This window comes from Antennarius striatus, chromosome 19 (genome assembly GCF_040054535.1).
Source record: "Antennarius striatus isolate MH-2024 chromosome 19, ASM4005453v1, whole genome shotgun sequence".
Classification (NCBI taxonomy): Eukaryota; Metazoa; Chordata; class Actinopteri; order Lophiiformes; family Antennariidae; genus Antennarius; species Antennarius striatus.
The window spans coordinates 11,280,814-11,296,517 of NC_090794.1; the positions used below are offsets into that span (position 1 = coordinate 11,280,814).

The 15,704-nt window shown below is 37.6% G+C and overlaps 1 protein-coding gene across 1 annotated transcript; it reads right to left on the reverse strand.

The window, feature by feature from the left end:
- Positions 1–691: 691 nt before the first annotated feature.
- On the reverse strand, positions 692–15,235 carry LOC137612986 (triadin-like). Its single transcript, XM_068341725.1, has 7 exons — positions 15,177–15,235; positions 14,511–14,611; positions 8,728–8,935; positions 7,018–7,059; positions 3,569–3,616; positions 1,643–1,804; positions 692–909 (listed from the first exon to the last, which is right to left on the reverse strand). Exons 3-7 carry the CDS (start codon positions 8,921–8,923, stop codon positions 887–889), a joined length of 471 nt encoding a protein of 156 aa, XP_068197826.1. The 5' UTR covers positions 8,924–8,935; positions 14,511–14,611; positions 15,177–15,235; the 3' UTR covers positions 692–886.
- Between the last annotated feature and the right edge of the window lie 469 nt (positions 15,236–15,704).

Consider the following 15,704-nt stretch of genomic DNA (forward strand, 5'->3'; position numbering starts at 1 on the left):
ACGATACAAGGAATTAGAAAAAATATCGAATTAAAACATCTTACTCTGAATAGAACATAATTTGTTATTTAATGGAAATGAAGCACTCCCCCTAGATTTGCTGCTCTGCTACATGCTAGCTACAATGTGGTTAAAGATCCATAGAAGCTGTAATGAAATGATTATGTCATTATATTTTCATTTTAGTTCTGTGAAAATTTCATTATGCCTGGAACACATTCCACAAAACTGATTGTTAGCTAACATTATTCTACTTAAATTATTTATATATTTCATTCACATTTTGTAAATACAGTACAAATGTTTCCATGTTTTCATCTGAGGATGCAGACAGAGCATGTATACATATATATTTATGTATAACATTTTGTGCAATTTCCTCTGGGATAAAGTATATTTCTATCCATCTATCTTTTGAAATTATTTGTATAGTAATAATATGGACGATAATATTTACTGATTCTTTTATGTCAGTTTTTAAATTTTTCTTCCAAAGTCATTTCTACAAATTCATTTTCAAGCGCTCCATGTTAGTATGCAGCTTTCTAGCACAGGATGAGCAACACTATAATTCTTACTCTGTTGTGCTGAAACGTACCTTTTGAAGTCACTCTTCAGTGTCGGTAGTGTAAAAGAGTACAATAGTGTATTCATAATTTAATTCAAGAAAATCAAACCAATGTTTTCAAGAATATTTTTATTTCACAAATTCCACTTAAATACAGACAGAAACACAACCATCGCAGACTGTACAATCCTGTCCTTATTCTGTTTCTTCATATCTGTTTTTCCACTTATATCAGAGGGGCTCCTTATTCTCTTCCTCCTCCTCCTCTCCCCTGCTCTTCATACTCATCCATCTTTGCTCTCTCCACAATCCTCTCATTCAGAGTTCTTCTGAGTGGAAAGCTGAAGGGCAACAGGAAGGTTTAAACATTCGGTGAGGACAAACTGGAATATTGACTGTTCAAATAACTCACAGAAAAAAAAAAAAGTGGTAGTGAGAATAAAGACAGATAGGGATTCTCAGCTGATTACCTGGCCAGCAGTAATGATTAAACTGTGCATGAAGCAAAGATGTTCTTTCTCATTCTTATCACTGTCTGCTGCTGTCTGGCCATCCACCATTACAAATTAAGTGCTTGTTATGTTCATGGAACAATAACTGTGACTAATGCATGTTTCTGCTTCTCACTGCCAATCTGAACCCATTAATGAAATTCAAGTGCCATAGAATTACTGTGCATTAAAAGTGATTAAGTTGAAGTTCTTACCACAGTTAATTAAGAGTAATTTTAATGGGTTGTTGGTTCTGATAATTGGATGAATAAGATAAGATGGGAGGTGCAATTTATGCCTTATGTATTTCTACAAATTAGAAGGTTAGAGGGGCATCATATTCATTATTACTGTGTTAGCCAGTGAGTGATTTCATTCTGACTATTTTATCTTTACTCGTATCTTCATCACATGTATTATAATAATGAACATCTACAATCAGTTTGATACAAGTTACTTTTACATACATTAGAATGCTGGTATATTAATAATGATTCACTGCTGGGAAAGCATTTTATTTACATTAGTTTGCACTCATGATCATCATGACATGGTTAATAAGTGAGAGGTGGTGCTTTCTTACATGTGAGGGTGTCTGTTAGCTGATGAATACCTTCCTCATCATCATCAGGAGCAAACAAACTGACAGCAAAAGCCCATATCATGTCCAACCAATCGGTGCTATCCTGAGTTACAACATCACTAGGTACTGCAGCAGGGCTTGATCTGATTGGACGAACTGCACCTAATAAAATAGAAGAAACAGAACACTGTACACTGTACTTACACTGTAAGTAATTTTGGAAATAATTTTGTGAAATTAAAGAGTGAAATTTCATAAGAAAACGGGAAGTGACTTACGACTGAGGTCGTAAGTCCAATGATATTTTTATAAATAAAAGTATATACACTGTATGTCAGCAAGTTTGTGTGTGCGTGTGTGTGTGTGTGTGTGTGTGTGTGTGTGTGTGTGTGTGTGTGTGTGTGTGTGTGTGTGTGTGTGTGTGTGTGTGTGTGTGACTTGTCATAGTCAATTTTAACTGTTTGCACAAACTGTTCCAAGATCAGGTCAAAATAAGTAATACCAGCAAAGAAAAGAATGAGCAACTTCAGTGGTAACACAATTTTTTTTTTGTTAAGTAAAAACTGCTTTTTCTTTTAAAGTTTAAACTAAAAAACATAATTTTGGTTCAAAATTTAAACATGCTTTCTTTTGATTGTTCTGCTTTTTAGAATTTAAAATAATTCTTGATCTGACGATGTTGAGACAAAACTGTGGCCTAGTCCTGCTCTGACTCAAGGTCTAGACTAGGTCCACAGAGATAGAGCTGGACTACATCCACAGAGATGAGGCTGGACTACAGGTATATCCACAGATACAGAGGAGGTTCCGTGAGATGGAGGTGAACCACCTAATTGGCTCCGCAGTGAGTAGCAGTGGTTTGTAATCGAACATTTTAAGCGAGTCAGTTCATCAAACTGGTCTGTAAGGGTCTTGATGGAGATGACAAATTCCGACTCCATGCAATCACAATAAATCAGAGCTATGCTGCCTATTCTGGAAACTTCTCCTTCATTGCTTTTATTGATTTCTTCACTGTTATTCTATCTTGCTCTTTGGTATTTTCATTTCAGCTTAAAGACCAGGATCTCTCCATGGTTCCATGGTTCTTTAGTTCCCTGGTTCTGTGGTCCGCTGGAGCCTCGGCTATTTGGCTGCTTGGTTGCTTGGCTGTTTCATCAGTTACCCAGTAAACCTGGCCAACCTCTTCACCCTGCCACCACCGCATTAACACACGACAGCTGACATTGTTTTCTAAAGTGCAGTAGGTAATAATATTTATTTAGTGTTCTGACTGGCATTCAGTCCTGTCATAATCAGATTTTTTTTCAGTGTTAACTGTTCAGAACATGTAAGTTTGTACATGAGAGTGTTGCTGAAACCTGGTCAAAATACCAGTTATTTTCAGAAACACTTGTTTTTTGTTGTTTTATTTTACCACAGACTGAATTGACATCTGGTTGCTGCTTCCTCTACCTCACCCATGGAGGCTGAACATATTTTTATTTATACTGCCTTTCCATGTTGATCTTGTCCATAGAATACCAGAACATAACCTGTCATCTGCACATACAGTATGTAAATTAACTTAAACATAAACCTTTAAATTATGGTCTACATCCTTTGCAAATTTTGAGGAAATCAATTTCCTCACTCATCTAAGACGACAGTTTGAAGCACTGGTTTGCTCACCCCCAACTCCATTTGCTTTACTCCAAAATGGTTGGAGCCTTTTGAAATGTCTTTTAAATGTCCTGAGTGGTCACATAATTATTTAATGGATACCAAAATACCAGGGGTGGCTCATTTTACTCCTTGGCTTGACAATCTCCACTTTCCCCTATTCTAAATCTCAGTGTGAACAGAAACAGTATTGTTTCACATTTGATATATTTAAATGGTTTGTTATAGAGTGAATATGGAATGTGTGACAGAGATCCTGCTTGCCTCTCATCTTCATTCCTCTCTTAGCGATGGAAGCAGGAGGTGGGAGACCTGAGGGGAGAGACAACAAACTGAGAGAAGTAAAGATTGTAGGGAGATTAAAACAAAAAAGATATAAATGAATACATTCCAGCATGATTAGTGGTCTTTATCACACGGTTCATCACTTCAATCACACACGCAGCTCGAGATTATTCTCATGGTAATCATATAGAATCCACACTTCATCTCACACTGAGGACATGCAGAGTGAAATCAACATACAGCGACACAATTGCATTTTAGCATTCCTCACACAGCTTTATCCTGTAAAGCATTTGTGTCACTCACATAATCAACTGGTCTCCAATCAAGTGAAACTCCAACACATGCAAAAACATTTTTGAACCTTTCAGGTCCTTAATTAATAGATGATAAAATATTCAACATTGCTTTAAAGATCATGTAAAACAGAAACAGATTTTGGGTGTCAGGATTGTGTTTAGCCTCCTCCAGCAGAATCATTACTTTGTCTGTTTAGCTCTTAGTACTCGAACCCCATCATTGATTGATCATGATGCTTATTGATATCTTAGTAGCACGATTTTACCTGCAATTTAGAGACTTCTCAGAAGGTTTAACTCTATTAACAACTAATACTGAACATTGGGAAATTTTAGTCAAGACGACATTCCTATTAATACTTTACAAACAATATATAAAGCTCATACATAGACAGTTAATAAATGCTTCATCAATTGGTAATAAAGCCTTAAGGCTCAGAAGGAATTGTACTTGTGTTGGTCACTTTGATTTTTGGGGGCCTCATTCCACAAGTAATTTTGTAAACCTAGTAGTAACCCACAGGTAGAGAATTTAGGACACAGCTGCTAACAAAACAGTTAGAAGTCGTCATTTTGTCGTAAACGATGTGCTTGAAGCACTTCAAACGTCAAGTAGTGTGTGGACGCTGAGCAGCTTTGTCCCAGCTGCTACTCATTTTTTAATTTCTCTAATCTTCTCTCACCCAGGTGGCTGAAGCCTTCTCTGTTTGTTGCACAGTGTGCAGAAGTCCACTGTCATCAACAACTGATTAATGCATTGACATTTCTCTGACTGGCACTCCAGGCACCACAGAAGGCTAGAATTCCCCCCAGCTCCACTGTACAGTATGTCATCTTTTTGATGTATTTCTGCCCACTGCTTTTCTCTTTCCCTCTCTCTGACTCAGTGTCGCCGTTCATCTCTGTTCTTTATTAAAATCAATTTTCTGTCTCTGTCTTATACTCTTATGTTCTCACCCAGAATCACTTCTCTCTGACTTTGTACCCTTGTTTTTCATTTTTGTGTAGTTAGTATCTACATCAAAATTATGTTTTGGGATGTAGAGATTAAAACAAGAAACCCATGAACCTCCAAAGTACTTCTAAAAAGAAACATGCAGAATCTGAGCTGATTAAAAGAGGACAAATAACATCCTCCTTTCTTCTGTTGTTTGTTTCTTTCTCTTAACTTTTGCTTCCTACCTTTCTTCATGTATTTCCTTCCTTCCCATAATCCTTCTTTCACCCCCTCCTTTTCTCTTGGGTTCTTCCCGAGGTTAGATAAATTGGCTGATTAACTGCTTCTTTGTCTCTCCTCCTCCAAGCTCTTTTCTTTACATACTGCCTTTATCTCATATAAACTCTTTCGCTCTGTAAGGACCATCTGTGGAAGCATTTCTGTCCTCCGATTTCACTATCAGGATCCTTTTCTGACGCTACTTTATTCACCAGAGACACACACAACTCTACTTTCTCACGACAGCAAGAATTCTGTTTCCTCTGTATTATCCAAAATGTTTGTTGCTGTTTCATTTTCACACACTTGCTTTTATTGAAATGTCATGGAGGGAGCCTTGTGACTAAAAATGCTATCAGGTATTTGGTCTTTGTCAGCTTGCAAACATTTGCTTCAAAAATGGAAGACAAAACACAGAAGACAGTGGATTTCCCCAGTAGCCCAGGGGGAAATATATGTAGAGGCTCTCTATCATGTTTTGTCTGTTTGTAATATATTTATTGATACATTTTTGCTTTTTGTGATTATTCATGAATTTTTAATCAACTGATCCAATTTAAAATCCTAAATTCTTACAGATTCACCCTGGCATTAAACACAGCAGTTATAGCTACACTTTAAAGTTTTACATGTTTCTGCTTGACAGGAAACACAAACAGACTTACAGTAATGTGTTTGAGTTGTGTTTGAATGCAAGTAGACAGAGACTACGAATACACAGTCTAGTCTTACAAACAGAATACACAAATACATAGCAAATGCAGATGCTTGGTGACTAGAAAGGTCCATTAGAAACCAGGCAACATGCCCTTTCCAGTCGCAAGAACTCGAAATTGCTGAACAGCTTGATGAGCAAAGGTGGTTTAAGTTTGCTGGCACAGTGTTTGTGTGTTCCCTACACAACTGCATACGAAAGCCCCATAACTGAAACAAATTAAACTACTGACCCCCATTTGATGAGATGAGATATCCCAGGGTTCCATCAGTTGATTTGAATTTGGCCTTTAAAGTTTTTGATATAGAAAGTGCATCCAAGTCAGATTAGTCATATATTCTGTCACTTATTTATGGTTGCAATTACATTGAGGTTATTCACTTTTTTGCTGAGAATATCTGAAAACCTTTCAAGGACTCCTCTGAAAACCACTGTGGTAACAGACGACAATGTTAATGCATTGCAGACAGTAAAGGTAAATCTACCTAGAATCAGCCAGTATGGCTACTCACACATAGCATACTCCCAAGAATGTTATTAGGAGTGAGTAACTTAAATATTAAAAAAAATCTATGAAAGCTTTTCATAAAGTTTAGCTTAGGTAAACTATGCTTTATGAATCTACAAGACCGAAAACAGCTGGATGATCCAAGTTGGTTGGAACTGTCATGGCTCATTAATTGATTTTCACCACCAGGTTTTATTTAACCTTCTGGTGTAGTATAAACTTTTACCCAAATTAAGAAAATGGTTTGCAGACCTTTATGACTCAGGAGTCAAGGGTAGGAATGCCTCTTTTCAATTAAATGTGAAATGAGGCAAAGTGTGTGTCAACTTACATTTAGCAAGCTTCTTAGCACGGCTGCAAATGAGACAATTAACAAACCTGTTGCTCCACCAGCTGATAAATAATAAAAAAAATCCTCGGTAAATGTGAAATTTGACCCCATTACAGTCCATTACAGGTCAGAGGAGATTTTAATTTTTCAGCTGGTGGCAAAAACCTGCTTGTGGAAAGTTTCCAGCTATAAAAACTTTAGTTTTTCTTGCTGATTTGGAGCTGATTTACCCGTGCTGTGCAATACCAGACAAATATTTATCAGGGGTAACATATCTTGAATTTGGGGTCAGTCAAAGTCAAAGCGTTACCATCAGCATGCAGTGCAGTCAGAATGTTAGTTGTATTGCATGTTTTTACCAGGATGTAAACACACGGGGTCGTCACAGTGTGATGTGTACTCTTTGGATGGGATGGCAGGTGATTGACAGCATGAAGATGGACAAGAGATGAAGGCGTGGGGGTGAAGGGAGGGGGAGAGTGAGGAGAGGAGTTACACAGATGAGCGTGTTGATGTGTGGGATATAGAACTATCCTCCCGCTGTAGGATAGTCCAAGCATATGATGATATGTTGCAGCTGGGGGAGTGATGTGAACAGAACTGATGGAAAGGTCGTTATCACTGGAAATTGACTATACTTTAATGCACCTGTTATAAAATGATTGATTTTCTGTTCTGTGTGTGGAAGATGAGAAGCTTGTGTGCAGGTCTGTTCAGAAAATTTCACTTTTTATAATCACATGATGACAAACCTTGTATATTTTATTTTGCAGATCATTTTCAACTAAATAACTTCTTTTTGGAGAGAGGACGTGGAAGTAACTCTAGATGTATTTTACATGTTTGCTTAATTAGTTGAGCTCCCACCAAAAAATTTAATTAAATACACTTTGCTTCTATTTTCTGTAATTAGTGTCAAAAAGATTTACAGGATTGCCTTTTAAATTAAACAACTTGAATCATTAGCAAACAGTAAACCTGCCCCCCATAATGATGTTGCATGATTTTAATCAGATCACTCAAACCAAATTCAATGTTATCATCATGATATTAAGCGCACAATATTTCCCAAAACAAAATGAGTATAGTAAGTTTTTTGCTTTACATGTAATGTAAAGAATAACTGAAATATAATTAAATGAGTACATTGAAATATTTGGCATATTGTGTTTGATTTATGAAGTATTAAACCGGATTTTGTTTACAATATAAAACAGCTGTGTTCCACGATCGCTGTTTCTCTATTCCGACTCTTATTCCGTAATCAGACGTCTTTCATTATCTCAAGATGGCTCAGTGTGCACTGCTCTGTACACCTGATCACATCCCTGATGAAAAGACACTGTCAAGATGGACAGAAAAGGTTTGAAGGAGAATATTGTCTGCTGCATTTACTTTACCAATCAGTTGAAAATTACCATTCTCTGGGAAATTCATTTTCTGTTATGTTGGGATGATGAAGTAATTAAAGTTTGATGACAGAAAATAGACTTTGATCCGACGAGGCAATTAAATCATGAATTGGAGATAATGACATAAGGGATGTTGAAAAAATAGAGTTTCTGTAGTTCAGCAGCTGGGAAATTTGACACCAGTGGAATTTTTAGCTAAATTTACTGCATGATTATTTTGATTACAAGTATTATTTATTATATTATCCATATCTAACAACAGGAAGTGCCTTTCAATTCATCCTACAAGTGTATGAGTAAGAAATGCAAGTGAAAATGAGGAGTGGATTGACCTCAGCATGTACACAGCTGTATTCATACACTGGTACATAAACTGTTAGGTGATGGACTAATTCATGTTAAGTGTGAGGTGGTGCATGACTGCCACTCTTGAGATATCTGAAAGGTTGTAAAATCATGTTTGGATTAAAAATGGATGTGCAAATGATGAGTGAATAAATGAATGAGTAAAATGAGTCACAAGGTCTAATCAAACATTACAAATAACAGAATATCACATAATGAGAATATCATTATTGTTGAATAGGAATTCTCCTAAAATGCAACATAGCAAATGTAAAATATTTAAATGACAATGAAAAAAAAATAGGCACTAACTTTTATTACCTGTCAGGGTTTTATAGTCGAGCAGATCAAATAAAACAATGGCGACTCCAGACCACGTGAGAATCAGAGCTATAACCAGCAGCCAGGCCATTGGTGAACTAAAGGTCATAATGACTTCGTCCAGAAACGTCCTCTGATTGGTCCGGACTGGAGGGACCACCTCCCTCCCATTGACCTGGATGCTCATTGGTGATGAGAGCTAAGAGCAGAGAGAGATGGTTAGACAGCAGACAATGTCATTATGAAGGAGAGATGAAGTTAAGAGGATGAGGAGGAGGAAATACAGAGACTCAGGTTTTCAATAAAAGAAATGATATGTTTTCAAATTGCAAGAAGAAATGCACCAATCAATCATTTTGGTATCATGATATAAAAATATAATGAAAAGGTCTATAGATTACAAATTATAAACTGGCTGTTAATTTGTTCAACTGCCTGACAACTAATATTAGCCAGTTTAAGGCCTCAATAATAAAGTTGCAATGAATTGAATAATTTTTGCCAAACCCCCACACATAGATACATTTTTTAGAAAATCCCACATCCCATTTAGTTTTTCCTAAACCACTTGACTTAATCACATTTTGAGTCAAGACAAGACATCTTGCATTTATCGTCTAAATAAATACTAAAAAAATTACAAACAACTTATAACAAATCACCCACCTAGACATAATATTCCACCACCGTGGACTTTTACATCTAAATCTGGATCATAAACTTCATTAAAACATATATCTAGAGGGTAGAAATAAGTATTGGACCACAGAATGGTAACAGACGGGTAGAGACTTGACACTACTACCGATACGTACCTTCAAATTCACAACCAATCAAACGGGGGCATTTCAAACGGTTTTGTAGATCGCAGAAGTTACTGATAATAAATGCATGATTTTAAATTCAGTACTGAAATAGTTTTGAGATGCAGTAAATGACATGGGACTGTGAGTGTGTGATTTGACCAGCGTGCAGTGAAATAGCAATTGATTTCTGATGATGGCATCATTAGGGGTGCTATCAAGTTCTTAACACAAAGTCGATTTCCTGTCTAATAATGCTCAAACAGCCCATATACATCAGAAGCCTGAATTGCTAGATAAACAAAAGTCTATCAGTATTTGATTTAGATGTGGGTCCTGATGATGTGCATTGAGACACCTTACAGTCTGTATATCTTCATGTTTAGTCCTCTGGGTTCATTTGCATGAAGTGAATATGAAAAGGAACTGCACCAGAATTTAAATGCAACTTATAATTGCTTTTTCTTCTGGTTGAACTTGTCTCCATGGTTTGACCAATACAACTCTGGTGACATCACCAGAATGTGTATTAAGTACTTTAGGACTTATATCATATTATATTACAATAAAATATGAAATAGAATGTATTTCTTTAATCACAGACTATATTGTGTGACAGGTTAGTAGAGAAAACAAAAATAAAACCGCTGTAATTTTAAAAACATATTTGGAGTATTGTAAACGCCATGATTGCAATTGTCTTGTCTACAAGAAAATGGATGGATGCATTGATTTTGAAAATTGCATTGCAGGAAGGTGCTTTTTGACTTAAATGTGATAAGACAAGGTTACAGAATCTGATGGTGTTAGTACAGACTGACACCTTCCCATAAGGAAATCACCATGGTAACTTTATCCTGTCATTAACATGTGCACCATCTACTCTCTGTAATCTAGTGTTGTTCCCATAGTTGCCTGTGAACCGTTCAAGCATGTTCTGTTTCTCTTTAAATGAGAATGACAGACATGTGGGGGAGAAAAGTGGGAGAAATCAGAGAGAGGGAGAGGGTGAGGAGAGGAGAGAGAGAGAGATATGCCGAGGGCAATGAGGAGATTAATTTGTATCTCACTTTGAAAAATCTGCTCTATAAGTCAAATTGGTTCTCGAAAGACAGTTTTCATCATTGCATGGCAGCGGGGCCATGTGTCATAACTTGATTACACGATTACACTCCCACGTTAGTTTGTTTGTGTTCATTATGTCGCTTGCTGAAATGATTTATTTTCGATGTCTCTCCAACTGGCTCTCACACAATGTATCAGCAAATACAAAGTGATGGATACAACGTGTGTGGGGGTGTGAATTAATATTCCCATTTGGAAGAATTGACCTTTTCAAGGTCAATAATAAAGCTCTGAAGGATCTCAATCCACTTGGGTCCTGTGTGGTCCGGTCCGGCTGATGGGCAACACAACTCATTAGGACATTCTTTTTGACACAGTTAGGTGGCAGTCTGGACTTTAATGGTTCTCATCCTCACTGCCAATCAATAGAGGCTGAGTGTAAATTAGTGACAATGTTTTCCTCTCTCCTCATCATATCATACTGTTTGTTCAACTGAAATAACAATTTATTACCTTTTCGTTCTTTTGTGTCAAACTAGATAACTCGAATTCATTGACTACATTATTTAATATTCTTTGTCACATGAATTCAAATCAAGAAGAAGGTGAGCTTGATTGTATCAAAAAGCAGCAACAAGTTGGCCATTATAACCTAATGCAATAAGCCGGTGCACTTTGGCACGGTCAGATTAACCCGTTAAGGAGCCTGAGGGTAAAATATTGATGTTATTAATCACTCCATCAACCTCCAAGTCAGAGGCAGTTCACACATCAAATTACACTGCAGCTAAATTATAGGCCTTGTAGACCAGTACTCCGATGCAGGAGCAATTATACTGCACCTTTCTCTTCTAATGGACCATATGAATGAGAGTGAATATTTAATTGTGTTAACAGCTGATATTTGATATTTTGAAATATAATTATATATATACAGTATATATACAGTATATATGTGTGTGTGTGTGTGTGTGTGTGTGTGTGTGTGTGTGTGTGTGTGTCTGTGTGTCTGTGTGTATATATATATATATATATATATATATATATATATATATATATGTGTGTGTGTGTGTGTGTGTGTATATATGTATATATATGTATATATATGTATATATATATTTTCATAGAAAGGGTGAGAGAGAGAAAAAGAGAGAGAAAGGCTTAAATGAATGCAGAAAAGTTTGTGATATTGAGACATTTATGAGATATTATTATTATCATTATTGTTATTATTACTATTATTATTATTAAAAGTACAGAATTATACATCACAATAATGAAAATAATGAAAATCTTGCGGCACCGTGGTGCAGTGGGCAACACTGTTTGAGTCCCGCTATGTGCGGCGTTTTCATGTTCTCTGCGTTTCACGCCTGGAGTTTTCCCTTTCTCACGCCCTTTAGTCAGCTGGGATATGCTTCAGCTCCCCGTGACTCGTGACAGTGGATGAAGCAGTATGAAGATGAATGAATTAATTAATGATGAAAAAAAAATTCCCTACCTGGTTTTCCTTCCTTCCTTCCTTCCTTCCTTCCCTCCTTCCGTCCTTCCTTCCTTCCTTCCTTCCTTCCTTCCTTCCTTCCTTCCTTCCTTCCATCCATCCACCCATCCATCCATCCATCCATACATCCTTCCTTATTCTTGGATGTAAATGACATAGCTGTGTCCAGTACCATCCATTATATATTACATATCTTTGAAAAAAACTAAGAAGATCATGAAGTGTTTCTGATTAACAGTGTGAACTTTATCCAGGACTGTTGTATAATGTAAGGAATGGGCCTGTTTTGATTTGGCAGCTGGTCTTAGGTTGACCTTTCTGTTTCTGCATTCATATAACAAAGTGAAAAATCAATTTAACATAATTGTCTCCACGCACGCTTAAATGTTTGTGTGTGCGTCTGATTCCAGAACATCCACCATTGATCTGGAGAACAACAACTGGTGTGTGCACCGCATCAGATATGGACCGAAGACAGTCTGTGCGTATCTGGTTGTGAGACATAAAAGCTGAGCATTGATCTTGTGAAGCTCTGGCAGCAACTGGTCAGGCCAACATATTGATCCACAGCAGGTAGAATGTCACAGTGTTACAGTGATAGGGGGCTGGAGCAGAGTTTAAATGCATCAGAAGGAGGGTGGATGTGAAATCATCCACCCAACAGTTACATGGCTAATTTCTGCTACTTAATGTTTGAGTCACAAAATGTGTCCCACTTTCAGCACGTGTGTGTGTGCGTGCGTGTGTGTGTGTCCTCTATTAAACACCAGACGACTCAGCCCACCTGTTGTTCCCACCAGGAGCCGAGCGATCTCCACACTCCTGAACAAGGAGAACAACTGCTGCCACCGCACCACAGGAATGAACAGAATTAAAACAATGTGTGTGTGTGTGTGTGTGTGTGTGTGTGTGTGTGTGTGTGTGTGTGTGTGTGTGTGTGTGTGTGTGTGTGTGTCATGTGTGTCAAATAAAAGAAACACAAGCCCTTATGAGAGTGTGAGTCACTAATGGACCTTTAGGACGAATGTAAAACTGTTTATAAAGTTATATTTTAGACAGAGCATTGCCACCACATCTATCAACACACACGCACACGGTGCTTACGCATAGTCGAGTCAACATGATGATGTCATACAACATTCACGGGGCCAAGCACCAATGTGTAATATGTTTCTTGTGAAAGATTGTGGTGCCACGTGCCCACGGGCATTTCATGAACCTTATCTGTTCACGTTATCCGATGTGAACAGATAATGATTCATTCTGAAACCGCTCCTCTTGTTTGCAATTTTAACAATGACATGATCACATTGTCAGAATGGGAAAAAAAAGAAAAAATGAGAGAAGAAAAAGATTCCAGCCCATTTCTTTTCAGCCTGAGGGTTTGGAACCCCTAAGGAACCCCTGAGGAACCCCAGATACATCTGACAGATCCCAGGATAATATAAGGAAAAAGAAAAACGTTTTATATTCTGTATTTTCCACTCAATACATGGAACATTTAATATCTGATGAAATTGCTCGTTTTTCACAGTTATGGTGAGGCCCTAATCTGTACTGATGTGACTCTTTCCTTTATTCTGAGGGAACACAAGCAGATAGATAGACAGCCAGACAGACAGACAGACAGACAGCCAGACAGACAGACAGACAGACAGACAGACAGACAGACAGACAGACAGACAGACAGACAGACAGACAGACAGATAGATAAACCATGCAAAATATTATCATTATGAGTGAATAAAAACAAAATACATTTTACTGCACCTTCAAATTTCTGGATGTTCAGTGATAACCTCCGGTTCAATGGCTCAGGAAATGCAGTGTTACCATAGAAACAAGCATGTAATTCCTTCGTTAAATCCTCTCTGGGCTCCACTTGATTGTGAGAAAAAGACGATGAGGTAATGCTTGTATCTGGCAGCATAAAGCTCTCAGGAATTGCACTGAGCTGGATCACAGCAGGTCTAAAAATATACTAAAATATTCCCCACGGGATAAAACTGAAGGAAAATGATTTGCTTTCTTTATTGTTCTTGTTGTTTCAAAGTTATCTCAATGGGTTTAGTTTGTGTCCATGAGTTGAAGATTCTAAAATTTAGCTTCTTGCTGGTGAAGACAGAAAGAGAATGAGAGGAGTCACCCTGAGAGTCACCCTGCCCCCCTATGAGGGTCCAAAATAGGGAGGCAGAGGAAGTGGAAGGAGGGAGGAAGAGAGGGACGGGAATACTTCAGAAGGTGAGGTGGAGAGGAAGAAAACACAATGTGTCAGAGCGAGTGCATGGAGAAGAAGAGAAGTAAAGAGAAAAAGGTCAATGCTGAGCTTATTAATCATTTTGTAATGAGGGAGGCGGTCAACAACTGATGCAGCAACAGAGTTCTTTCCTCTGAGAGCCCATTACCTCTTTCCTCTCATGCTGTCGGCTTTTCACTGCAGAATACCAAGGCCGTGTGGAAGTCCTGTCGATGATTTGTTTTAATAGGATTAGAACCGATGTGTCCTCTGAAACAGCAACAGCAACACAACACAATCACAATAGGGAACCAAAACATTCACCTTGTGTGTTTGAACACCACTTAAAAGCTGGTCAGAACGTTTGGATTCTAAAGCTTTCAACCGTTTTTTAAACTCATCCAAGGTAAACTAACTTCCTTCAACCTGCTCTGTCAAACAGAGGTCAAAGTGAAGACCAAATTGGTGAATAAATATCCAGTGTGAGTCCTTAAATCCTGTCAGAACCTGTTTTTGAGGCCCAATTTAAACCAGAGTGTGTCTATATGAGAGCGCAGTGGGAAAGAGTAACCTGACCCCCAGTCTTGCCCTGGGAGTCTGAAGTGCACTAGCTATAATTAGAGATACAGACAGCAGCTGGTGGTTTAACCCTGGACCCGACTTTATATGCTGTATATGTGGGATACACGGAGAGTTTGGGGGACATGAATCCACCTAAACACACACACAAACACACAGACACACATCTTCCTCAGTACATTTAACAGGTTGCTTACACACTCCCCTCAGATTAATTAAAAAAAAAACTTGGATGAGTGGTTGTTCGTCTTCTTACGGTCATGCGATGAGCTGGCGACTCTTCCGAGGTGTAACTCGCCTCTTGCTTGTAGCCTGTGACCCCTGACCCGGGGAGCGGCTGAAAACCAATTGATTAAAGTTGCCTCATGTAGAAGAAATGGGATGGATGGTATTCGCTAATTTAGGTTACTTAAAGTAATATACATCATTAACTTTTATTTTAAAATTTGATTATCTTTATTTTTGACATATTTTTACATTCTAACTATAAATTAAATTACTCAAGTTTAAATCCTAAATACTAAATGTACACATGTTTTGTTGGTATCCTATCATAACAATACGACTTACATATACTGAAATTGCATATGCTTTGCATAAAAAAGGAATGAATGAATGAATGAATAAATAAATAAAAAAATTGCAATCAAACAGTAAAAAAAATACATATCCCACAATCCTGTACCAGTCTATCTCTTTCTCTGTATAAACAGGTCATGTATATCTTACAACTCCATTGTACTTCTTGATAAATGCTGACAGGTTTTCCCTTCATTCAGCTCAA

What these genes read in the sequence shown, in the direction of transcription:
- LOC137612986 (XM_068341725.1), bottom strand. Translation starts at nt 8,923, where the DNA reads ATGAGCATCCAGGTCAATGGGAGGGAGGTGGTCCCTCCAGTCCGGACC. An exon ending in AACCCTGACAGGTAATAAAA is followed by an intron (nt 7,060 to 8,727) that starts GTTAGTGCCTAT and finishes TCCCATCCAAAG; the next exon opens with AGTACACATCACACTGTGAC. An exon ending in GCTAACAGACACCCTCACAT is followed by an intron (nt 910 to 1,642) that starts GTAAGAAAGCAC and finishes GTTGCCCTTCAG; the next exon opens with CTTTCCACTCAGAAGAACTC.